This window comes from Trachemys scripta, chromosome 11 (assembly GCF_013100865.1).
Source record: "Trachemys scripta elegans isolate TJP31775 chromosome 11, CAS_Tse_1.0, whole genome shotgun sequence".
NCBI lineage: Eukaryota > Metazoa > Chordata > Testudines > Emydidae > Trachemys > Trachemys scripta.
The window spans coordinates 66801347-66827364 of NC_048308.1; the positions used below are offsets into that span (position 1 = coordinate 66801347).

The 26018-nt window shown below is 45.3% G+C and overlaps 1 protein-coding gene across 2 annotated transcripts in view; it reads right to left on the reverse strand.

Annotated features, from left to right (window-relative positions):
* Positions 1-3348: 3348 nt before the first annotated feature.
* MREG (melanoregulin) overlaps positions 3349-26018 on the reverse strand; it is a 42608-nt gene continuing 19938 nt past the window's right edge. For both annotated transcript variants that reach the window (XM_034785609.1, XM_034785610.1), the window contains exons 3-5: positions 8712-8802; positions 5502-5665; positions 3349-5137 (exon numbers count right to left, since the gene is read on the reverse strand). In XM_034785609.1, the coding sequence (XP_034641500.1) occupies positions 5003-5137; positions 5502-5665; positions 8712-8802 (390 nt within the window). In that variant the 3' untranslated portion in view covers positions 3349-5002. The remainder of the gene's footprint in view (positions 5138-5501; positions 5666-8711; positions 8803-26018) is intronic.

Below are 26018 nucleotides of genomic sequence, written 5' to 3' on the forward strand. Positions count from 1 at the left end.
AAAAAAATCAATGGCGGTTAGACCCCTAGGGCTGGATTCCTAAAGAAACTTCGGTGTGGTGATGCTCAGTATCACCAGTCCTACCTTTTAGGTGCCTAGAAAAATCACTGATTCATGAAGCCTGAGTTTGGCACCTTGGCTAACTGTACAGCAAATGGAAAGGGAGAGGCATGGCAGAAAGGGATTCAGAAAAGCCAGCAGGCGAGGCTGCTCCCCACCTAAGCTAGCCAATGGAAGATGCCCAGGAGAGGGTGTGTCCTAAGCCCGGCCCTCGCAGATAGTTCAGCGCCCAGCTCCAGGGAGGTTACACTCGCTGCTTGGGATTCTCAGCTGCAAATCCTCTTGATATACTGGTACTGGTTTAGCCTGGAGAAGGAGGACCAGGACCAGGCTAAATCATAACTTGCCAGCTATTAGGGTACTCATCCCAGTTCAAGTGCCCCCTCTGTGTGAGGGGGAGAAGGGATTTGAACTGAGATCTGCCACCTCTCAGGCCTATGGGATATTTTGATGTAGGGCTCCTGGAGACACTCCAGTTGAAACTATTGCACTGTGGCTAAATCATGAAAGAGTCATTGAGCCAGAGAAGGAGCAAGTCATGAGAATGACACAGTAGCCTGGTAGTTAGTGCACTCACCTGGGAGGTGGGAGACCCAGGATCCAGTCCCCCTGCACTGATGATTTTTTTCCCCATTATTGGAACAGCTTCAAATGGGAGAGGATGAGGGAGCCCACATCAGAATATCCCAAAGCTCAGTGGCAAAGGCACTGGGTGATAGCAGATCCCTTCCTTCAGGTGGAGCAAGAATTGATCCAGAGGTCTTCCACATCCCAGGGAACTATCCTAACCACTGAGCTAAAAATTGTGAGGAAAGTCCTCACCCACACACAATCACCCCCAGTTCTGTGTAATATCACCTACACCGGCAACCACCACCTATCCTTAAAAAGGGGAACAAATAGAACCCAGGGAATTATAGACCAGTCAGCCTAACTTTGATACCAGGAAAGATACTGGAACCAATTATTAAACAATCCATTTGTAAGCACCAAAAAGAGAATAGGGTGAAAAGGAATAGCCAACATGGATTTGTCAAGACCAAATCATGCCAGACCAATCTAATTTCCTTCTTTGACAGAGTTACTGGCCTAGTGAATGGGGAGAAGCAGTGGACATGGTTTTGGTACAGCTTTTGACACAGTCCAATATGGCATTCTCCTAAGCAAACTAGGGAAATATGGTCTAGATGAAATTACTATTAGGTGAGCGCACAGCTGGCTGAAAGACCAAACTCAGTAGTTATCAATGACTCACTGTAACTGGGAGAGTGTCTAGTGGGATGCCAAGGGGGTCTCTCCTGGTGCAGTACTCATCAATATTTTCATTAATGACTTGGATAATGGAGTGGACAGCATGCTTATAAAATCTGTGGATGACCACAGACTGGAAGTGACTGCTAGCACTTGGGAGAACAGAATTAGAATTCAGGACAATCTTGACAAACTAGAGAATTGGTCTGAAAAAAAAAAATCAACCAGATGAAATTCAGTAAAGACAAGTGCAAAGTACTACACTTAGGAAGGAAAAAACTCAAATGCACAACTACAAAACGGGGAATAACTGGCTAGGTGGCAGTACTGCTGAAAGGGATCTGGGAGAGTTATAGTGGATCACAAATTGAATCTGAGTTAGCAATGGGATAGAGTTACACACACACACACACACACACACACACACACACACACACACACACACANATAGAGTTACACACACACACACACACACACACACACACACACACACACACACACACACAAAGAAAAAGGCTAATATTATTCTGACATGTATTAAACAGGAGTGTTGTATGTAAGACATGGGAGGTAACCGTCATGCTCTACTTAACACTGGTGAGACCTCAGCTGGAGTGCTATGTCCAGTTCTGGGTGCGACACTTTAGGAAAGATGAGGATAAATTGGAGAGAGGCCAAAGGAGAGCAATAAAAAAAAAAAAAAAAAGTGATAAAAGGTTTAGAAAAACTGACCTCTGAGGAAAGGTTAAAGAAACTGGGCACATTTAGCCTTGAGAAGAGAAGGCATGGGGGCGGGGCTGATAACCTTTACATACATTAAAGGGCTGTTGTAATGTGGATGGTGATCAGTTGTTCTCTGTGTGCACTGAAGATAGACAAGTAGTAATGGGCTTAATCTGCAGCAAAAGAAAATTAGGTTAGATATTAGGGAAAAAAACTAACTATAAGAGTAGTCAAGTTCTGGAATAGGCTTCAGAATCCCCATTGAAGGTTTTTCAGAACAGGTTGGACAAACACCTGTCGGGGATGCTCTAGGTTTACTTGGTCCTACTTCAGCACAGGGGGCTAGATTTGAGGACTTTTTGAGATCCTTCTGGTCCTGCATGTCTATGAATCCACAGGGCCCCAATGCAGTGGGTGAGCTCTGAGCACACTTACTGGATCGGGCCCCGCAGGCGAGTTAAGTGGAGGAACGCTGAGCTTCCCTCATTCGTCCATCGCTCTGGGGCTTCGGTGTCTGGACACTCAAGTGTGGCTGCAGTGCACATGCCCAGAAGCAGAAACATTGGCACCTAGGGAACTTTTACTGCAAAAATATAGGTGCTGGGCAAGTTCAGGCACCTATAGGATTCAACAGCAGCTGAGCAGGGGCTTTCTGAATCCCAGAGGGGCCTGATTCTGGGATTTAGACTCCTAAAGTGGCAGTCAGATGCTTAAATCCTTTTGTGAATCTAGCCCCTAGCTGCTGTTTGTGCCTTTAAACTGCACCTCCTCCCCCATAAGGGCAAGATGCTCAGAGGAGTTTGAGCGAGTGAGGTGTTGACATCCAAGGTGGCTGGGGTGCCTAATCCTCACAGGCTCCTTTGAAAATCTCAGCAGTACTCCTTATGGGGGTGGGGGAACGCCTGCTGAACTGCACAAGGGACACAAAGTTAGGCTGGCTTAACTACATCGCTCAGGGCTGTGAAAACGGTCACTCCCAGTGCTGAGTAATTAAGCTGACCTAAGCCATGGTGTAGGCAGCAGAGTGACAAATTCTTTGATTGACCTAGCTACTGCCTTTCAGAGAGGCGGACTTCCTGCAGTGACAGAACTACTCCTTCTGTCTCTGTAGCAAGTGTCTGCTTTACAGCGGCACAGTTGGTGCATTTCTAGCATAGACACCCCCCGAGCATCTGATACAGATGCATGAAGTAGATGCTCTGCATTCCCCCAGCCACTCAAGCAGTAGTGAAACTGCACTTTTTTTTGGTTGAGAAAGTCACTGAGCAGGTCCCCGTGGAGGCAGACACCCCCTCAAATGAGAACTTTGCCTGATTGTCACAGAACTTTGTGTTTATTAAAGTAAGGTTTCATCAATGTACAGAACTGACAAAAATTTTCCAGGAAGATTGACAAATATTTACAATTCATATATATTTGAACACTGTAGGTATAAATAAAAGTTCTCTCGTTATATTATTTCCTGGGAAGCCTCCAATGAAACCAACTCTTTCAGCTGGCCCCTCTGCAGCAGTTCTATTAACCACTGATGAACAAGAACTCCTACTTATTCTTAACATCCAGTGTTTTAAAATTATTGCTTATTACCAGATAAAAGAGCAAGATGACATAGTAGGGGTCATTATTAAAAAAAATCTCATGTCACAAGCTTTGTAACAACACGCTCTTTCTTGCACAATACGCTCATCTTTTTTCCCCCGTTTAAAATAATGCAGTTATGACGACCAAGGTTTTCCAAAAGCAGCTAGTGATTTTGGGTGCCCAACCAGAGGTACCTTAAAGGGGCCTGCTCTTCACAGGTTAGTGCTTAGCACACCCTGAAAACCAGTTTCCTCTAAAGAGTCAAGTTGAGTATCAAACAACGGAGGCATCCCAAAATCACTAGTCACTTTGGAAGGTCGTGGCCGATTTGTTTACAGAGATCCAATGAAAAGGTTTCAATAACCCAGCATCACACGTGCTTTGCAAAACAAGTCTTTAGAACAGAATCTCACTGGGAGCTAAGCTTGGAATAAGGATCCTTCATCTCAGCACTGGCTTCATGCTTGGGTTACAGAGCTCAATGCTGAACAAGCAGTTTTCAATCTCGGGAGGGGAGATGCCAGCCGAAGGAATAGGAGTTGATTTTCTGCCACCACACCTGCAAGAGTAGCTACAGGGCTGAATAAATAAGAAGGAAAGGAATGTTCTCTTTGTGTAGAGCTGCTGAAGAAATGAGAAATCATACCCGTGTCAAAATCTTATTATTGGACAAGTGCAGTCCTTGACACGCGCAACTAAATCCACTCACAAACTTATTCACCCGCTCGCTGCCTATTGAACCTTCCCACTGCCGAGAGTGATCAGCCCCCACATGTCTTAGCTTGGCTGCTGAGGGAATGGGGGAAGATAAAGTCTCATTTACATAATGCACAATACAGTCCATTTTAGTCACCACCATGGAGAGAGGTTTAATATGTTTCTAGTCAAAGGCGGTTTAAAAAAAAAAAAAAAGTAGCCTCCCTCAGAGGTTCTCCTGACTACAAAGGACAATGTAGGGAACATCCAGTTATGAGATGCCACTGGGAGCCGCCGGAAATACAGAACTTTATATGCTGCTCTAACTAAAGGCATCCCAGCCTTTACAACACTTTGTACAGTGGGTTCCCCTCCTCCCCAAACACACCCCCATGTCCTTGCTCAGAGATTGGGCTCGTATATTCTTCCACCCGCAGAACTCAGGTTCATAGCAGCACTTGCTCCTTTCCACCGGGAGACATCCCTGCACCAAGGCCCACTCTTAGCCCCCATGGATCTTTTTGATTGTTCCACCCTTGCGCTTCTTGCTCACAATAAAGTCATTTTACTTGGGCACTTTGCGCTTGTCCTCCGAAGGAAAGAAATCACGTCGCTTCGGCTAACCTCAGCGGGTGAACCAACTCCCATGAGGGAATGGAAACCCAGCACACCTCCTGCCCAAGCAGTCTCTTCAGGGCAATGGAGCAAGGATGTGCTGCATTTCTTTCTGATGGTCTTCCACTTTCACAGCACTGGGTCTCTTTGGATAGGCGATGCTGGCCATCTTAAAGAATTCATCGGCAGCGTCCAGTGCAATAAGACGATCCTGTCAAAATAATGGAGTCGTCAGAATTGCTGGTATCCATTCAAAAATGCCCTCTTCAGACACGCTTGAAAAGACATAAGGCCTCATCCTTCATGGTGTCATGCCAGTGTCCTGGCTCCAAGAGAAATAATGGCATAAAACTGGAGTAACTCCCGGCTGAATCAGGGTCATGGTCTACAGTGCAGACATGTTTCCATTTGTGCCCAAGCCAGCCACCAGTGCAATCTTGGACTGAACAGTCCTATCTGGGAGACTGAGGTACACGGGGCTTTGGTCCTGTGCATTTCACTACTCATGCCATTTTTGTGACCTTATTAGCAGAGACAGAGCGGGTTAGAGAAAATAGGAACATTTATCTACCTACCACCACAAAGAGGTATCGCTCGCAGAGCTCCCAGCTTTTGGGGAAAATGTTTGTCTCCTCAGAGAGCTTTAACAGGATCTCCCGGGCTTTGCTCATGTTCTGAGAATCGCTGACGATGCTCAGTTTAGTCACCGATAACAGGGAGTCTGCTTCCTTCTGAAACCCTACAACAGAGATGATCAGTCCAGTTTAAATGAAAGGCACAAAACATGGCAGGATGTAAGTGGGCAATAACATTACTGCAAAGAACCAACCAACCCAATCCAGCTCTCTCCTGGTAGACAGCTCGGTATATATTTGGAGGTTCGCTATTCCCCCTCTGCCTTGTGTGTTTGCCTTTTAGTGTTCCTATTTTATACCCCATGACAGGAAAAATAAATCACACTTGGATAAAATGAACTAGCATTTCCTCTGAGCAGACTTCACTGTGTACCCTTGCTGTAGGGTGAACGGGAGGCCACCAGTGAGAGAACATTTGAAACTGCAACACGTGCATTGTGCTTTTCTGATTAAGGGGCCTTTACTTGTGCTGATTCAGTCTTTGACTGCTCCGTGTACATAGACAGTGAGTACGTTCAGTGTAGGTGGGTGCCCTGCTCTTTTCGTGATCCAGCAAGCCCCAATGTTGCTGATACAACTGAACATATTCAGCACCTTTCAGGCCAAAATTTTTTTTAAAAAAGCCAACCAACTGAAGGGAAAAAGCAACACTGCAAGAGTAAAAAGTGCAGGTAGTTGTTTGGGACTGAAACAGTCAGCTTTTTTTTTTTTTTTTTTTTTTTTTTTAAAAAGAGTAGCATCTGTGGGAAGAAAGCGACTTGGCATGTAATCTGTGATCTACCCATAACCCTGGCCCCAGGAAGTCTGGGATTACAGCGTCATAAAGGTTCTACTGATAAAGTTGGTCTGTATGGGCTTGTGGTTAAAACATGGGACTGGGAGTCTGGAGATCTGGTGGTTTATATCTAGTTTTGCTACTGTCTTCCTGCGTAGGCCCATCAAATTACTTGATTTGTGTCTCATGTTTCCCCAGCCCAGGGGAAGATAGGTAGAGGATTTCTTATACATCACAGAGGTGTTAGTGTTTGAAAAGGATTTTGTGCTAGTGTAGTACTTTATATCTAAGGAGCTCAGTGCATTATGGATCTGTAATAAGCGGTGTGTAGAAGCTAACCAAGTCTGGTTGATAAAGGTTAACAATGATTCACAGTTTCAGTGCATAAGATTCCCTCCATCATCACGTTTGGGAAAACAAAATTCCTTTGCTCTTAGTGGTCACGTCTTTGCAAAATCAAAAAGCCCAGGAACTGACACGTGAGGGATCCAGTTCCCCTGTGCCAGAGAGAGACTTCCACGTGAGAAGTGCAAATCACTGCCTTCCTGATCTGCCGAAATTTTGCATCGATCTTGCCCAGGTGTCAATAACTACACAAGGCCATGGGGACTCTAGCCCCACATATCATTGCAGTTTCCTCCAGAGGACCAGCCAGATGTGTTTGGATCACAAGGTGGATTTAACTCTTTCCAGGACAAGTAGGCAAAGCAGTGGAAAGAAAAGGGCATTGCCAAGTAGTTTGATTCATTTAAACCCTATTTAAAATTTCTTTACGGTTCTTCAGATCTGCTAGTATTAACCAGAGGAGGAAAAATGGATAATTTCACATCACTTTCATCAGAAAAAGCTTTGGGGAAAATGTAGTTTTAACGAGATCAGTGCTCTTTCATTCTGAGCTGCCTTGCTCTTAAAAAGACAGGATAATCCCCAACCCCATTGTCCAAATAGCCTGGGGACAGGGATTTTATTTGGATAATCAGAATGTGGTTAATCAAGGAGGCTGGACCCAGCCAGCCATTCAGCAGCAGGGTGGCCTCCCCCAGGGCTGGCGGCTCATTCTTCTCCTCTGCAGTCCTGGCCAGAGTGTCTGCCCTGATCCCTCACTCCCATGACAGCCGGACTACAGAGGTTCCCTGCACTGCCACTGGGCCGGCGACATCTGACTCCTGCAGGCACAAGGTGTGGGGCAGAGCAGAGACCCCTGGCCAGGACTCTGCTAGGCCTGCAGATCCTCGGCCCTCCCCTGCACCTCCAGGTATTGGGTGTCACCAGGAGCCCTCTGCAGCTCAAAGATGGGGGCTCATCCTCCTCCTCCTCCCCCCAGTCCTGGCCCTGAGATGCCTGGGAGACAGCAAATGGATCTGGAGAACGCAGCGGTTCGGATAATAGGGGTTTGGATAAATGGGAGTATACTGTATACTGGATCACGATGCAGGTGTTAAATAGATGAACACCATGCATGTTGTGGCGGGGTAGAGGGGATACCCAGGGCCGGTGCAACCCATTAGGCGACCTAGGGCGCTAGCATTTGGGGGGTGGCATTTCGGGTCCTTCGGCGGCGACCGCAGTGGCCAGATCTTTAGGAGGAGGGAGCTGGGGCCGGGGGGGTGCGGGGAGGGCCTCCTGCAGCAAGTAAGGGAGGGGGCGGCACACAGGGGAACTCCCCGCCCCAGCTCACCTCTGCTCTGCCTCCTCCCCTGAGCACGCCGCCCCGCTCTGCTTCTCTCCCTCCCAGACGCCAAAGAGCTGATTGGCGTCGCAAGCCTGGGAGGCAGGAGAAGTGGAGCAGCGACAGCGTGCTTGGGGACGAAGCGGAGCAGAGGTGAGCTGGGGCGGGGAGCTGCCGCACAGCTCCCCGGGCGGGGGGGGGGGGGGCCACGGGGGGGGGGGGGAGGCGGAGAGGGGCCACAGGACTCGGGGGGGGGGGGGGGCGGGGGGGGAGAGCTCACCTAGGGCATGAAACATCCTTGCACCTGCCCTGGGTCACCCCCTTTCTTATCTCGTGGAGCACCTACCGCCACTCCGTGTAACCACAAAGGCAACTTTTTGACTAGTGGACCCACCCAGAGTTTACAGAGCCAGTGGCCAGACCCCTCCTCCAAGCCCGCCCGCCCATGAGCAGCTGCGGAGAGCCACAGCCCAGCACTCCTTTGCGTGGTGGGAGGGAAAGGACCCAGTGTCCCTCTGCGCTACCTCTTTCCAACTGCACCCCTCTTCAGTGAAGCCTTGGTGGCTACGTCATTTTGCATCTATGCAAAACAAAAGAAACAGGGGGGGGGGAGGAAGAGATTATCCCAAGATATGAAGGCGTCAGTAACAGCCTTTGCTGAACAGCTGTCCTGCTGCAAATAAAATAGCCACGACCTCAGGTTTACCTAATTCTTCCAAAATACGCTTCCATCTGCTTCTCACTTCCCTTCGGATTTGCCGCAAGGTATAGATGTCGTAGTTCAGTTTTTGCCATTCCTGCAAGGCAAGGGGAGAACAGATTCAGCCTTCTTCACTCTGCACAGCTCGTCCCACATGGCTCTTTTCCAGCGATTTGTACTCCTGGCGACCCAACCACATTCATAGGTCTATGACAGTAACGGCTCACTCCACAGGTCTGTTTCCAGTGTGGATTTAGAGCCAGAGCTGCTTACTTTACCAACTAAAATCAGTTTTTCCTATTTTAACCTTCTTGCCACAGCTATGGGAGAATGGACATGAGTTTGTCTTAAGCATCAACATAATTAAGTTCTAATCACAAGGCCCAGTGTAACTGCATTTTAAAATATGGGCTCATCTTTCCATAGCTTTGGACCTACAGCTGGTTGAAAAGTGCGAAGTATTGTCAGTGAAAAAATGCTGAAGCAAGATTTTTTTAAAAATCAAGAACAGAAAGCTAAAAACCACAAAACGCTTCTATTTCTGTCAAAGAACCAGAACACTTCCATTCCTCCACCCCCAGAAAAGGCCATTTCCCCCCCCATCAAAAACAAACGGACCAGAACATTTCAGCCAGTCTCAGTTGGACCCAGTTCTTTTCCCAGTGAAGTCACTGACCTAACTCCCATTTATTTCAGTGGAAGTTAGGTTGCTCTCTCAAAACATGGACAAGCTCTACTCAACGAGTTAAACTTGGGTGTCCTCGTGAATGTATTCTGTCCTCAGTTACACTGGTATAATCCCCAAGAAACTCCATGGTCTTCAAGTTGTACTGTATTGCAGAATTTAGCCTATAATTTTTGAAAACTTTGCCAATGATTTATGGGTCCAATAGCTGAAAATGAACTCCTCATTTGGGGCAGGGGAGAGAAAGTGGGGAATAATCTAGAAACAGAGCCCAGCCCTCTGCTGGATTCTGCAATGCTATCCCAGGATGCAAAACAAGGTGTTCTGGAAGGAACTGGTTCATTTCCACTCCCACTCAGTTGGTCTGAAGCCCTAGATATATCCTCCCATCAAAGAGCTTTTCCTGGAATTTGGAGACACAAAAAGTTGTTCCTGTGATGATCTCTTGTCTACTGATACCAGACTTTCCATTGCAACTTCTGATTTTCCCAGGCTTCTAACTGCCAAAGAAACGGCACCTTTGGGTTACAATTTTCTGTGTGTGATCACAACCCACAGGATTTGTGATTTTGTTGTTAAAGTTTGAGCATAACCCAGTGACATTTCAATTAGGCCAGGGCCAGATTTGCAGAAGAGCTCAGCTCCCATTTAGGCATCTAAATGAAGATTTTCAGAAGTGCTTAGGGTATGTCTACACTGCCTGCCGGATCGTCGGGCAGCGATCGATCCAGTGGGGATCGATTTATCACATCTAGTCTAGACATGATAAATCGACCCCCGAGCCCTCTCCCATTGACTCCTGTATTCCAGCGCTGTGAGAGGCGCAGGCAGAGTCGACGGGGGAGTGGCAGAAGTCAACTCATCGCGGTGAAGACACCGCAGTAAGTCAATCTAAAAACGTCGACTTCAGCTACATTATTCACATAGCTGAAGTTGCGTAACTTAGATCGATCTCCCCCCAGTGTAGACCAGGGCTCAGAGAACAATAGAAATTGAGCCCTTTAGAAAACCTGGGCCACTATTATTTAACTAGCCAAAAAAGCAAGATCTTTGTTTTGTCCATGCTTAACTCAGAAATGGCTGATTTTTTACAAGCCAGGACTTATTGGTACTGAGGAGTAGTCTTCAAGCTAATGGGCAACATTAACAGTTAAAAATGACTGAACAACTAGGTTTGCATATGCGATTTCCATTCAATTTACAGTTACTATGCAATTTGTTGTGCTGAGGAATACAAAGTATCCAGGTTTTTAGTGTCATTTTGTACTAATCTTTTAATCTGGTATCCCACACCTGAGTAAATTTTGACCCTGGAACTGTAAGAGTGACATTAGTATAGCTATTTGTGCATTAGTGTTTCAATTGACATTACAGAGATTAAATGCCAACACTTATTTATACAACATCAAAACTGTGCACACACCAGATGGGGAATGCAACAAAAGTAAGATTCCCCTAGTAATCACGGCACTCCCACAGTGCATGTGGCCCGGCACTCCCACAGTGCATACTCCAATCCAAGTATGCAGTTGTATATTTGAGGTTGAGTTGGACCCGTTATACATTAAGGTATCCATTTAACATAGTAACTAGTCATCCAAAATACACTCTGTCCTTTGCTACGCCTGATTACTAATATAAACATGTTAAATGGATACCTGAACGTTAGTTCCATTTTTCAGGTGCCACAGGACCCTCTGTTCCTTTTTACAGATTCAGACTAAACACGGCTACCCCTCTGATACTAGTAAACCTAGGTGATCAATCACTTTGTTCCAGTTACTCATAACTTTCATCTTTTGGGCTGTATATTTCCAAGTCTGACCTCTGCTCACAGGGTGAAGACTTTTGGAAAGTTTAAGCAGTGATGGTTCAGCTTCTTTCCCCCTCTAAAAACAAAACAGACGCCTCACTTAAAAAGGCACAAAGCCATCTACAAAAGAACTGTGTGTGTGTGGGGGGGGGGGGGGGGGAGAGAACACTTGGACATTTCATTACACTCAAAACCAGTTAATTACATATGTGAGATCAGATCCTTATGTTTAATAGCCATTATGGAGGAGACAGATGTTACCAACAGCCAATCAAAGCTGCATTGTATGCCTGACTTTGTAATCCCATTTCGCCATTGTAATAAAGACTTACAGACAGCTGTATACAATGTACCTTTCCCTGCACATTCGTATACATCTTGTTTATTATGCCATTTTAATCAAAGTAATTTTTATATATGTTTTAATTTCCAGAAATTTAAGAGCCATTAACTAAAATTATAGAGCACGTCTGGATCAATTAAAGAAGGGAGAGTGATCTGCCAGTAAAATGCATTATGTTGATAATTTTCCTACAATTACACAGAAAGTGTGCAAGAGAAACTTGTCATTTTTAATAGATAATCACTAATAGTGAAATGCTAATTTAGCTTTTAAAGGTGACCAGCAGATATTGGGATCAGGTCCCATTTTCTCTTTTTTAAATTTTAAACAGGCATTAAAAACCACTTTAAATATTTGTTTTTGTTTTTTCCTAAAGGCTGCTTTTGCTCAAATTTGCTCCAAAATAACATTGGTTTTAATTTTGGGTTAAAAAAAAACAAAACCAAACACATCACATTCTGTCCTATTTCGATTTAATACGTTGGGATTTTTAAAGGGAATCCACCCCACAAACTTGCACTGAAATAAGGAGCTGGGGGGGGGGGAAGGTGTGAATTAAAATCAATTGGGTATTTTGATCAAGTTTGAGTGCAGATGGAGGTGGGGAGTTCTGTTTGCTTTTTACCCAGAAATATCATAGTTAGCAGAAGGTTTGGACAAGTGGAGCAGGCTCAGTCTCTGCTCTCAATTGATAGGGTCAGACATGTTATAATCTTTCACATACACATGCTCCTTTAAAGTGTTTTTTAAAAGTTTGGAATTAAAACCAAAAATATCCAAAAATCCCATGTGCTCTCAATTACTCGATTTTATTGCTCGCGAGGACATTGCATCCCTAGTTCTCCAGCCCACTCCACCCCCAAGAGTCCTGCAGCAAAACCACAGAAAAGTGAGTTTTTAAGAGAAACTGAAAAGCAGAAATTCCATTCTATGGAACCATATTGACACCTCCTTCTGTGCCCCTCTCCCTCCCTCCCTCCCCCCACCCCCCCGAGTCATCAGCAAGGTTGAGATGTTTAGATCCACAGCACTGAGCTAAAAGAGTAACGGATAGCAGTAGGAGGCTGTTATTTTCTGTGTGGAGCAGCCCATACAAGGGGATGAGACTCTCTTTGTCTCTGGGTCTCACAGCTATTTACTAGTCTGCACAGGACTGTTGAGACTCAGGAAGTCTGGGTTCTAGTCCCAGTTCTGGAAGGGTGTGTGTTCTGGGGGTTACGGATCCTTCTGCCCCCAACTCATCCTCAGATTGCTTTCACTGCCCCCACCCCCGAGACCTTTGCCAGACCCATGGCTCTCACACCTCTGAATTCCACTCAGACTGACGGCTCCTCCTCACTGCCTCGGCACCTGCAGCACTGAACACAGTATCTTCATGCTCTCAGTTTGGATCCAGAGGCCACAGTGGCCTCCGCAATGAGGAGGAGATGTGGCAGGGAGAGTCCTGCTCGGCCCAGCAGCTCTTGAATGCAGCACGCTCAGTCACAACAGCGGGGATGGCACATGCCTAGTCTAGCTGGCACATAGCAGCTCTGCTGGGAGGTGATGGAGTGAGCTCAGTGAAGACAGACTCTTCAGAGAGGTCACCACCGTTTTCTGAGCTTGTGGGAACGGAGATTTTCAGAAGCGTATAACCCTGCTTGTGAAAATCTGGCCAAGCCACATCCCTGGCACCAGGACAACCTTCCTGCCAAATATCAAGTCCCTGCTGCAAAGCTTGAGCATGCTTGAGCTTCTCAGTGAAGTTATTGTAAGAAATTGGAGTCAGCTGAACAACTCCCTCACTCACACCCCTCTGGAAAAAAAGCCTCAGGCAGACACCTGACAAAAGGAAATTTCAGCCTGAACTATTACAGTTTGGCAAAGCTAAAGGCAACTGTAAACAGGGTCTTATAATGGAAGTGAAGTTTGCCTGGCACAATAGCCCTCAATACCAGCTCTACCTCAAATGACTCGTGACAACACCTGCGTGTTACTAGGAGACAAACTGGATGTGATGTTTCCATATTGCACGTCTAGCACATTCATACTTAGGGCGCTGTGTGTAATTACTGCGTGCACCTCTGTACTGAAATGGGAAATGGCCTTAGGTGCACTGAGCAGAAGGACACCATGTTCTTCCACGGATGATTCAAGACATTTGGGTACCAGTCATATTTACAGCAGGGTGGGGCGTGGGCCATCAAATTGAGGCTCCGGCAAGAAAGGATGAAGACAAGAACATCTCACTCATTTTCTTCTGACTCACTAATGAACTCCCTCGCCCTGCCACGTCACAGAGGCAGGTGGGTGTGAGCTGCTGACTCCTTGCATCTGTGATGAACTAGGTTTACAGGACCGGGAAATCCAGATCTTACCTTGTTAATGCACAAGAGTTTCAGGAAGAGATTTTCAGCTTAGCTACGTAGGGGGATTTAGCCACACCTCTTCCACTGAAGTTCATGGAATTAGGAGTGAAATCCCTGAGCTGATTTTGAACATATCAGCCTCAGTTTCCAGCACAGAGTCAAGCAGGTGCATTCTCTCTGCTCATTACTTGGTAGTCACCTGCCCTTTCTCCTTGTCACGATGCCCATGTGTGACTAAAGCTGAACGCCAGCACAGCACTCACCCATGGGCACACGAGCCAGAAAAGGGGCCAAGAACAGAAACAGCCCTGCAGTTACTATTACGCCTGGGTTTAGAACTGGGACTAGGACACCCAGACCAAGAGAACCATCCCCATGATTGTGGCAGCCCCCGTTTGTAGGCTGATCTCACTTCTCCCTAGGGACTGGCCTGGTAAAGAGTGGCTCTAAGATCAGGGAGTGCAAAGGTGTACACACTGGCCCACCCCGCTGCACTAAGTGCTCCTCAGTCACACATCCGGCCCTGCGAGTATGAAGCTGGGGACATGAGAGCAGAGCTGCAAGCTCCCCACTCCTGGAACTGGACAGCTATAGTATGTGAGAGGACTAGCAACCACCATCTAGCAAGAGCCTCGGTAGCCTGCGGGCAGTATCAAAGGAAGTGAACTTAGAACAGATTCAAGGACTCTGACTAGGGAACAAAGCACGCTGGAACGGTGACCAGGTCTCGGGGAAGAAGAGACAGCACAAGATGACCCACATCTAGGAAGCAGGATCCTAGATAAGAACAGAGGCACTAACCCCTCCTATTGCCTGCCTCATTGGTCTGAAAGATATAAAGAAGCCAAGCCATAAAACACACACTCAATTTTCACTCCTACATCTTCTGCTGAAATCATACATAGGCAGTATCTGCAGTGCCCCAGGTCAGAATTTGCCTCTGTAATGCAGTGTCCAATACCAACGCGTGTGTAACCCTAGCACCTGCTGTCATACAATCGATCTCCAAGGTGGGCTCCGAGTGATTTTCAATTTCAAGTGTTTTCCTGGCCTAAGTCTAGTCTGAATTCTTGTATTTGAATGATGGTTAAAAATCCTGTTTGCATGTCACAATCGCACTGCGAAATCAGATGAGTTCACCGAGTAGTACTGCCTGATCTCTGGCTGTCTATCAGACCCATAAGATCAGAATCTCGTTTCCCAGATATGCAGCATCCTGGGCAAGATTTCTCTCTCAAAGGAGCACACATCAGTTTAGGCCCTGATCCAGTAATTCAAATCAGTGGGGGAAATTTCCATTGCTTTAATTGAGAACCGGGTCCAGCCCTTGTGGTACGCTAGCAAAGCAGCCTTTAAAGAAAGTCACTTTAAGACGTTGCGTTAATGAAACGTTCTTTTGTACCTACAAACCACTGAGGTGACTCAAGTATTCGTATTTGTTTGTAACAAATAGGATTAGATACTTATGCCAAAAATAATGTCAACCCAGGTGCTAAGGTTAGACTCCTAATTAGAAGTCTCCTGGTTTTTAGAGGTGCTGACTTGAGGGTGTCCAGTACAGATCAGGCCCCTCTTTGAGCAACTAACTCTGATTAGGATCCAGACTTTAGGCATCAGGTTTGAAAATGTTGGACCCCAGCTTCTCTGGTTACAGACAGAACATTTCTGTACTTCTGTATGCAGCCAGCCAAGAAAAGACTGCAGCGCTCCAAGTGAATGATCTGTTTCCCCCTATTGCTCAAATATAATCAAAGGAACTCCTCTGAGATTATTTTGAGTGAGAGATCACTGATGTTAAGATAAATTCATGACTATGTCAGGAAAGCAGAGGAAATTCATATTAGCACACAGCAGCTTATGCTGGTTTTTTCCCCAGCCTGGGAGTAGGAAGAAATCCTTCATTCTTAGCCAAGAAAGTACTGGTGCTATTCACTGATCTGCAAAGAAAAGCAAAGGTGTTTCCCTTCCCCACCTCCTCCCTTGGAGCCTGAAAATGGCCTCATTGTTCCAGTTTTGCACATGACCCGATACGCCATTTAAGTTCTGAAAAGTAGAGGATACAGTAACAACCTGGAAGTCCTCTCTTTTGTGACGCAGCCTGGACGCTATGATGTGAACTCTGTCTCAGTGAGAAGGGAAAGAGATTGTTTTTTAACTGAAAGAGACTGCAGTTTGTAAGTGAGAGCTCGAGGGGAAGTTGACTGCAACCTGGAGAGCAAAAACAACCCCCAAACCTCAGCCTTTCCAGCGCGAGGCACATACTGTCTCGGCCCTTTTTTGGCAGAGATCCCTTGGAATCCTCCCAATGTCCTCATGACCCAAAGTATTAACAAGAAAGGAAGGAAGGAAGGAAAGATCTATGCAAAAAATAAGCAGTGAATCTCTGACCTCCTCTTTAGACAAATAAATTTTAAATATACAAATGATTTGCTCATTTGAGATGAATCCAACTAGTTTCTATTATTAGGAGCCCTGGATGAGTGGAAAGTGTTTGTACCATATTATTTTATACCAGTCCATGGACCTCTGGGGGTCTGCAAACTATGTCTAGGATTTCCAAAGGGGTCTGCACCTCCATTCGAAATTGTTTAGGCATCCGCAAATGTAAAAAGGTTGAAAACCACTACTGTATACTAATCACCCCAGAAACCCCTGATCTCGCTCTCCACCTGAATTTTATGTTAACAGGAACCTTGCTAGAACCCATCTGCAGCAAAGCAATGTTCATTCAGGTCTTTCTTTAATTACACTTAGAATTACTGGGCTAAACTGCTCTCTAATGTAAACCCAGAGCAATTTCATTAGTGTCAAAGGAGCTGCTCCTGATTTACCCCAGCGGAACAGCAGAATTGGTTCCATTGTCTGTTTTGTTTAGAAACTAGGCTGCCACTTTCTTTTAAAATCTTTAGTTACTGAATTATTCCATTAACATTTAAAGGCTATAACACAGGCAGCAACAGCAAACTCTCCTCCCCTGCTCCCCCACTGCCTGGGTAATAGCTTCATCTCACCTTTACGCAGAAACTGCTGCTCAACACTAACTGTGGTGCAGCTAGGTAGGGGTGGATTCTCCATCTCTGGCTGCCTTTCTGGATGATAGACTTTGGACAAACACAAATTATTGGGCTCAGTGCTGGAATATCTGGGTCAAACTCTCTGGCCTGTGTTAAGGTCAGACCAGATGTTCTAATGCCTTTAACGTCTCAGAATCGAACAATGCCATCTCATGATGAACCTACCCTGAGGATCACTTCTTGGCTTCTTCCGTGGACTGGGCGTTCAGAGGTGCCAAAGGCGAGGGCAATTTTAGTGACTGTCCACAGAGAGCAGGCCAACAACCAACTTATGTCAAATTAGCCTCTGACTGTTTGATGGTTAACAGAGGCAGTTAATATTAATATGGGCTGGATAGAACTAGTGACCTAAAAGTGAAAGGTGACGCATCTTATTACAACCTTTGAAGCCATCAAACCTCCCTCGTTGATGAATTAGAGGGTGCATGTGCCTACAGTCTAGTCGGAATTGCTATGTACTGCAGGTTGTCTGTGACACTCCTGATAAGCATATGGTTTAGCTCCCATCTAACATTTTTGTTAGCATTAACTATTTTAACGCTGGGTATTCTTTTTATCTATATAAATGTCCCATCCCTTTTTGAATATAAAGAAGGCATACAAAGGGCTGAAACAAGACTGAAGAGTTTTTGTAAACAATGCACAAAAGCATGACAGTGAGAAGAGACCCTGGGAAAACGCTCACTACGGGCACTTCCTGTTTTGCCAACCATCTTGCAGAAAGCAGCTTCTTTCCTTTAGGAAGTTAAGTTGGTTTTGCTTCTATGAAAATTAAATAAATTGACCCCCCTTCCCTAAATGTTGGGCCATTTTAATGTTTGCACCTGTTGAACACAGCAGCAGACTATTAACAGAGTGATGGATTCCCATCACTGCTGTACAGCCTCAAGCGAGAGCCAAGGAATGGAAAACACACACTTGACTGGTAACCATGACATCGGTATGGAAACACGTCACAGCTCCTGCCACAACCTAGGACTCTTGTGTAATAGCAGTCACAGCTCCCAGGGTTGAAAATGAGGTGTAGGGAGGAGGTGACAGGTGGGAAGGAGAAGGCCCTTGGCTAGGTTAGAACACCGCAGCTGGTGGCTTTAGGGGCTTTGTACAGCTGTTCGGGGCAGGACGCAGCAGCACTTGCTACTACAAGGGGAAGAAGAGGAAGTGGTGTACCAGAGCACGAGTTAGCAGAGAGGCAGCGTGGTCTTGTGGGTGGGGCACTGGACTGGGAGTCCGGAGAGCTTGCTTCTATTCTTGGCTCTGCCTTTAACTTGCTACGTGATCTTGAGCAAGTCACTCACTTCTTTGTGCCTCTGGTTCCCCTTTTACTTCTTGTCTATTCAGATTGGAAGCTCTTTGGTACAGGGACTGTCTTAGGATGTTCCTGAACATTGTCTAGTACAACAGGGGAAATCAGGTCTTGACTGAGTTCTGTAGGTGCTACCATAATAAAAATAATGGTGCAAAAGAAGCAAGAGGTCCTAGCTCGGCCTAACAAAGCTTTTTGAAGAGAACCAGAAACGAGTCACTAGCACTGTGTCCCCTTTCCTATTCCACCCTTCTGCCACTCACAAGGAGTTCTGTGCATCTAAACTCCAAGGAGGGTTTAGGTAAAGCCAACCTTTTAAGCTGTTACTCCCTGTAACTTTCTGACTCAGAGTCCCCACCAACAGGCTGCGGTCACCATACACAACTGCAGCTGTCCCCACGATAGCTGGGGAAGCTTCAAAGGAGGACAGGCTCTGAAAGGAGCATGTCTGAACTTCTGCAAAGCTTTGGAGGAGCATGGTCCGAGTGCACCAGAAACCCCTGAAAAGGGGAGAAGATTCTCAAGCCCAAGCTGAACACGCTTTGCACGGCTCTCCCAAGTCGAGAGTTCTCATCCAGCTGTGCCACACTGCACAAGTAACTTCATCTCTGTGCCTCTGTTTCTACTACTTAGTTCAACATGCTGCAAAAACATTGACTAACTGATCCTTGTACCGCTCAGGCTGAGTAGTAGTATTCCTACAAAATGGTATAGGCAACCTCACAAATGGCAGCAAGCAAACCCTTCTTGTTCTGCCACTCACATAATACTACAGCCCTTCAGAAAGGCACAGGGGACAGATGATCTGAATCAGTTTATAAACCTCCCTTTCATATTAATGAAAATAGTCTCACTTGGGGGGGGGGGGGGGGAAGAGGGAGAATTTGCTTCCAAATTCTTATTGAATGAGAAAATTGAGCATCCAGACACGTGGCCGTGACTTCAGTGGCTTTATGGTAATTTACCAGCTGAGGATCTGATCCCTTGAGTGACTTACCACCTCACAGGGAGAGAAAAAACGGTACAGACGAACAGTCAGAAATATCAGGAATGTTGACTTGCATAGAATCAACCAAACCAGGCCTGACCCTAGATGTGTCAGAACTGAGAGCTCTTGTACCTTAATGGAATATTCATCAATGGTTATCTTTAACACAGATGTCCTTTCTCCCAAATGTTTATTGGACATTGATGTTAAAAAGGTGTTAGCAAATGAAACCCAAACATATTAAAGCAATCTAAAAATCCTCACTCTTGGCTGCAGAGCTCTTACTTGTGATTAGTACGTTGTCATTTTACTAGTTCTCCAGTCAGTCTTCCAAGGTGGGTGGAACCTGAATGTTTAAAGTAATAAGCAGGGGAAATTTTTTAAAAGCCCCTGCAGACATTTTATCAATCCTAGAGAAGTAAAAAGTATTTCCCCCCTTTGTGGGTCATCTTTAATGGCAGAGTTGGATAATGGAGATCAATAAATCCATTTATTAAACAATCTGTTCTTACAGATAACATTTGGCTACACAGATACATACTTGTGGTAAGTGTGCTTCAACCAGAGAAATGACATCACCACAGAAGAGGCAGGATGGATTTATGATCAAAGCACTCATCTGCAGTCTATTCCTGGCTTCACCCAGATTTCCAACGTGATCGTGGGCAGATCTTACCTATTCTCAGAGTCTTGGTTCTCCAAATGCAAAATAATTTTCTCCTTTCCATCATGCATATAGTGGTACCTTCTATGCCAGTGAAAACTAGAGAAATGCCTTGATGCAAGACTAAGGAGCAGCAGATACAGGAACCAGTGGAGAGCATAAGAATTTCCTCTGAAACACAGTTCTAAAGACTGCAGGACCCCAAGAAGTAACCATGGCTTCTTGCATGAATTTTCTGTGCTATCCTAGTGCTCTAGTGGTGGTCAAACTACAAGCATGTAGCTTCCTCCACCTCTGCCATCCCTACACCACTGGCAATGATCTTCAGTGAAGGAACAAGCAGTTTTGTGATGCTGCGCAAACATGCCAATCCAGTTTGTTCAGACTTTACTTGTTCCTTCATAGGAGTTGCCCAAAGGGTTGTCAGCAGCCCTGGGACCAGATAGAGAGATGTAGCAGCATGCTGAAGTGTCACAAGAATCTACCACTAGGCTGTAGCAAAGGACACCCAGACAGCGGGATACGCCAGGGCAACTGCAAAAAACGTCACATTCAAGTAGTTGTCAAGTTGGCCAACTCAGCTCTTCCCAACCTATCATCCATAGCCATCTGTGTTGGATTCAGTTCATACAGATCCTGCTCCCCAGCGTGGCGCAGGGGACAGATGATGGCTGTGATCTGAATCAGTTTATAAACCTCCCCCCACACACACCCTTCTGCGGATTGCTTAATGCTGCTGCCTCTGAACGGCAACTGTTCCAATATCAGATTGGTAATGCTTTCCTGGAAATCTCAGTCTCAGACCAATGAAAGCTCACAAAGGGAAGTGATGACTAATTCCATGTATCACACATGGCTTGTGAGAAAGTGTGAGTTCTGTGTTAGCAGACACACACACACACACACACACCAGCCTGCCTTGTTGATCTGAACACTCAGCTGTTCAAATATTTACTTGGAAAAGTTCCATGGAATCATCAGTGCAATGTACTAAGCACTTAAATGCCAGACTGAAGTGGGGAAATCCTAGGCATTCAGTATGAGCCAGACTGGCACAGAACTGGAAGTTGAACAAAAAGTTGTGCGAAAGAATAGAGACAAATGCTATCAAATACCCCCTCCTGATATGGAAACTTATTAATTAGTAGGGGGTTTTCTTCATGCTGCCAAAGCAATCCTCCATCTTTATTCCCTTGAAGTTAATTTGCAGTGCTGTTCTCAGGAGTTGTACATAGGACATTAGGTCAAACAGCCTAAAGATTATCAGATATGGGCTCAAGCTTCAAAATACAAATCCAGACCTGTACTGCTCCAGCCTTCAGGGGTTGTTCTGAGCTAGTGATGTGGTTCAGCCCATTGGAGACATGATCAGATACAAAATTTGGATCCATGTCCATATTCTGGAAAAAAAAAATCTCCCTATGCCTTGACCCTAAATAATCCCAAATTAGATTAATTTCCAGATATGCTGCAAAAAGCAGGGTTTGGAGGAAGTTTGAGGGTATATTTCTGGGACAGTTACAGGGCCTGTTTTGCAGGTTTGATTTATTGGCACAACTTAGTTTTATGATCTTGATTGAAGGCAGTGTGGCTTAGTGGATAGATCACTCAGGAGACCTGAGTTCTATTTCATGTTATGCCACTGACCTGCTAGGTTATCTTGGGCAAGTCACTTCATCTCCATGCGCCTCACCTTCCCCATCTGTAAAATGGGGATAATGATATTGACCTCCTTTGAAAAATGCTTTGAGATCTATGGATGAAGAGCGCTGGATAGGAGCTAGGGATTATTACTAAAGAGCAGAAATTTAGGCCCTGTCTATTTTTAAAAGGGTTTGCTGGTGTAGAGAGCAGGCAGATTCCCCACTGAGTGAAAGTTCTTTGGCTGGAAGTATCCACATTAGTCAACTGGAGAAAGGCTAAATGGGGGAGAGCTGGCTCATGTCACATCTGTGCAACAACAGCACTCAAGGAACTACACTTACAAATCATCAATATTGGAGCCATTTAAAGGGTAACTTTGTCCTTTCATCTTGCAGTGTATATGGGCTTGTCTCCACTTCCAGGAAAGTTAATCCAAATGAACTAAAATGCGTGAATGTAAAATGGATTAGTTAAACTGCATTAAACCCCATGTGAATATCCTCACTCAGAATTAAAAAGAGTCTTTAATTCCTTTTATTTTAATTCACTCCCAAAGTGAATTAAGGCAAACCAAATTAAAGCCACTTTAATTCTGAACAAGTGTGTCCACATGGGGATTTAATACAGTTTAACTAATCCACTTTACATTCACACCTTTAGCTAACTTGGATTAATTTTCTGGATGTCCCTTGTGGAGACAAGCCCTTAGAGTTGTACAAATGAAAGATCCTGTTCCTGAATCTTTTACAGGCATATGGTAAAACTCATCTAGCTTGGATGACTATGCTACGCAAGACATGTTTTAACACAATATAACAGGAAAGAGGTGCTCTGTCCCAACATGCCGACCATTTCCAACTTAATCCCACCTTCCGGCTTCTCTGCATACCTCTCAATCCCCACTTTTGCCAGAACTGAGTGCAGAGCTCTCTTGAATTCTGCATTTCAGTTGCTTTCTCCAGTAACTTAATAAACAAGATCACTGTGCTCTGAGTCAGATCTCAGAGCACTTCACAAAGGAAGCCAAGTTATCGTCACCCCTATTTTAATGGTGGGGAAATGGAGACACGGGTCACTGACGTGACCAACCCATCCTCAAACAGCAGTTCAGTGGCATATCTGGAAATGTGCCTCCTGTCCCAGACTCCCAGTCCCAGGCCCTGTCCACTAGATCACACTGCCCCATAACTGCAAGGAGATTAATTACAAATTACTCATTAACTTGCAAGATAATCCATCACAAAATGAACTTTAGCACATGTACCTCAGTTTTATTTATTTACAGGTACACTGTGGAGCACTACAAGTTATCTGTAGTACACAACAGCAAAGGAATGAAGATTTACAGCACTGTGCATTGAGAGTCATAGCTTCTAAGGCCAGCGGTGACCATTACATCAGCTAGCCTGACCTCCTGCATAACACAGGCTACAGAATTTCTCTCAGTGGTTCAGGCATCAAAACCGTAACTGACTGAGGTACAGCATGGCCTCTGGAAAGACATCCACTCTTGATTTAAAGACTGGCAGTGAAAACACTTTACAGGCAAGTGAGCTAAGACAACCCTTTTGGTGCCCGAATTACAAGGTTACTGATGAGCAGAGTGCAAAGTAGCAAGGCTCGAACGGAACCAAAATTTGTTTCAGACAAGTCACAACCTTAGAATTTATTTATATCCCAAAGGTGCACTCAAACAAAGAGACTACAGACTCCTCTGTTTATAAGTACTTCTTTTATCAAGTCATTATGGGCCATAAATTTACCCTGCTGTTATTCAGAACTTCCGCTATCACCACCAAGTGCTTGCCTTCACATACCGTGCAGCTGCACCGCTTCAGTGAAGATGCTGCTACACCCATGGGAGAGCTTCTCCCGTCGCCATAGTTAATCCACCTCCCCAAGAGGCAGTAACTATGTCGACGAGAGAAACCCTGTTCAGGTGGGATAGCTAATGCACATTAGCTCTGCGCCTGTAAAAAGCCACCACATTGATTTTTCAGTGCAAAACAGAGTTCCATGTGGATACCAAGCATGTGAATTTGGCCCAATAACTCTATGGTGGAATATGGCCCTTTCCCTAAACACTTGTACTAGTAGGTCTTTAAGGAAGACAAGGACACGTGGGTACCAGTTCTGCACAGCACATAAGCACATCCAGTTAAGTTATTGGTACATAAACACATGTTTAAGTGCTTTGCTGAATCAGAACCTAGAAATACAAGAGAATTCTCCTCTCATTAACACTGATTTGACACCAGCAGAACACAAAACCTGAAGTCTCAGTGACAATCAGATCATGGGAGAGATCACACATAGTCCAGCATGCAAACCTTGTTTATTCCTAGCAGAGACAGCATCATCTCTTTTGCAGCTTCCATAAGCTCTCTGTGGGAACTATTCTGCTAAGACTGCGGCTGAAGAGCAGAGCCGTATTCACGCATCTGGAGAGTTAGAATTGAACAGCTCCCCAAAGAAGATTATGCTTAGCATTCACAGGCCATTATATGTTGCAATTCAAACATTTGCTTCTCTCATAAGACTGAGCTCTCCTTAGAAGAGGGTGAAGCTGTTTGGCCTAATTGTAAAATGCTCCCTGGGGTAAGATGTGATTACTGCACAGAGCACAGGAATGTTGAGTTCTCAAGCCAAGTTTTTCTGGTCTGTCAGAAGGAGCTGGAATCAGAAGCAGCCGCAGAGACTCCAACAACAAGGGTGTTTCCAATTGTTACCATACGCACCGTTTTTGTTCTAAGTTATATAAATGTCATTGGAAATAAACTGACAGAACAGGTCATCTGAAGTGAAACTATGAAAACAAGGAAGAGGCATATTAAGATACAGGACTTAGAGAGTACGTCTACACTGCAAAAAAAAGTGTGTTCGTAACTCCTTTTACAATAGCAGGGAAGACATGGCAATTCCAAGACAGATTAGCAACTTGAGTTCAACCCCAGATTCTCCTATAGGCTTTGACTCAAGCTGCTAACCTAAGTTGCTGGGTCTTCACTGCTGTTTTAACCCACATAGACTCTCATAGACTTTAAGGTCAGAAGGGACCATTATGATCATCTGGTCTGACCCCCTGCATGCTGCAGGCCACAAGACCCTTCCCTGGACTCTGCTGTTGAAGTCCCCAATCCTGTGTTTTAGTGACTTCAATCGGCAGAGACCCTCCTGCTAGTGATCCCTGCCCCATGCTGCGGAGGAAGGCGAAAAACCTCCAGAGGCTCAGCCAATCTACCCTGGAGGAAAATTCCTTCCCGACCCCAAATATGGCGATCAGTAAGACCCCGAGCATGTAGGCAAGAGTCTCTAGCCTGACCCTTGTTGGCCATTATGCTATTTGCGTACCATTGCTTGATTTTCCTCGGCTACTATGTTTTACCATTAAACCATCCCCTCCATAAACTTATCTAACAATCTTAAAACCAGACAGGTCCGTCACCCCTACCATTTCCCTCGGGAGGCCGTTCCAATATTATTTCACCCCTCTGACGGTCAGAAACCTTCGTCTAATTTCAAGCCTGAACTTCCCCACGGCCAGTTTATATCCATTCGTTCTCATGTCCACATTAGTACTAAGCTGGAATAATTCCTCTCCCTCCCTTGTATTTATCCCTCTGATATATTTAAAGATAGCAATCATATCCCCCCTCAGCCTTCGCTTTGTCAGACTAAACAACCCGAGCTCCTCTAATCTCTTTTCATACGACAGGTTTTCCATTCCTCTGATCATCCTAGTCGCCCTTCTCTGCACCCGTTCCAGTTTGAGTTCATCTTTTTTAAACATGGGAGACCAGAACTGCACACAGTACTCCAAATGAGGTCTCACCAGCGCCTTATACAACGGAAGCAGGACCTCCTTATCCCTACTAGATATACCTCGCCTAATACATCCCAAGACTGCATTGGCTTTTTTCACTGCCACGTCACATTGTCGACTCATAGTCATCCTGCGGTCCACAAGGACCCCTAGGTCCTTCTCCTCTTCCGTTACTTCTAACCAATGCGTCCCTATCTTGTAACTAAAATTGTTATTAGTCATCTCCAAGTGCATCACCTTACACTTTTCACTATTAAATTTCATCCTATTTCTGATACTCCAATTCACAAGCTCATTCAAGTCTCCCTGCAGAATATCCCTATCCTCCTCCGAATTTGCAACTCCTCCCACCTTTGTATCATCCGCAAACTTTATCAGCCCACTCTTGCAATCGGTTCCGAGGTCAGTTATAAATAGATTAAATAAAATGGGTCCCAAAACCGAACCTTGAGGCACTCCACTAGTAACCTCCCTCCAACCCGACAGTTCACCCTTTAATACAACCCTCTGCATTCTCCCCATTAACCAATTCCTTATCCACCTCTGGATTTTCATATCGATCCCCATGTTTTCCAGTTTAACCAATAATTCCTCATGGGGTACAGTATCAAACGCTTTACTGAAA